Raw genomic sequence first — 887 nt, 5'->3', positions numbered from 1 at the left:
TTTACCCCTATTTTTTTTAACACAGATATAGCATAATTCAGAGAGGTTTAATATTTAATTTATTTTAGTATGTTACTTATATTGGACGCAATAAGGATTTATATAAACAAGTATTGTAGCAGTTAATTATATTAGTAGTAGTAGTACATTTTTTTAGGAAAGAAAAAAAATCTTTTAGAGCACAGCCAAATGAGTGTTTGTATATAACCAGGTAAGCCAGGGACTATAAATCTTAATGTTTTAAAATTAATAGGGTGTTTTCTTTAATTTATTTTATCGCATAATATTTGTGAATATTCACTTTATTACATAGCAGGTGATTCAATGGTGTTTTTTCACCTTAATTTTTGTGATGTCAGTGAGTTCGTGGGGGGAAAATATATATATTTTTTCATTACAAGTTTATTTTAATTTGTTACCTAACAGTGTTTATATATTGATGTTTATGCTGATAAGTTTATTTAGAGACATCTGTATTTTCAGTTTGAACCATGGGAAATGGACAGTGTTTTTCACCTGTTCAAAGTGGCTTTCCCGAACCTTTGAGGTCCCTGATTGGACAGAGGGGAAATGCCATTTTGTATATAAACTGAACATGAGCTTAGGTTTTGTTGTAGGTTTTTCTCTGAACCAGGGAAGGATGAAGCTTTTAATCTTGACAGCGCTGCTTGGACTGAGCCTTGCTCAGTTTAACCCAAACACCAGAGATGGAAAAACTGCCATCGTCCACCTGTTTGAGTGGCGCTGGGCTGATATCGCAGCAGAGTGTGAGCGCTACCTCGGACCAAATGGCTTTGGTGGAGTTCAGGTATTTTTAAATGCAGCATTATAGTTAAGCAAGGAGTTCATATCTTTAGGTGCTTTTGATAAAAAAAATAAAAAATAAT

At 33.4% G+C, this 887-nt stretch overlaps 1 protein-coding gene across 1 annotated transcript in view; it reads left to right on the top strand.

Moving 5' to 3' along the window:
• Positions 1–623: 623 nt before the first annotated feature.
• amy2a (amylase alpha 2A) overlaps positions 624–887 on the top strand; it is a 3,685-nt gene continuing 3,421 nt past the window's right edge. The window contains exon 1 of the mRNA XM_016502200.1: positions 624–812. Within this exon, the coding sequence (XP_016357686.1) occupies positions 641–812 (172 nt within the window). The 5' untranslated portion in view covers positions 624–640. The remainder of the gene's footprint in view (positions 813–887) is intronic.

This window comes from Sinocyclocheilus anshuiensis, unplaced genomic scaffold (assembly GCF_001515605.1).
Source record: "Sinocyclocheilus anshuiensis isolate Anshui unplaced genomic scaffold, SAMN03320099.WGS_v1.1 scaffold718, whole genome shotgun sequence".
Lineage (NCBI taxonomy): Eukaryota > Metazoa > Chordata > Actinopteri > Cypriniformes > Cyprinidae > Sinocyclocheilus > Sinocyclocheilus anshuiensis.
This window is presented reverse-complemented; position numbering and strand designations above follow the sequence as displayed.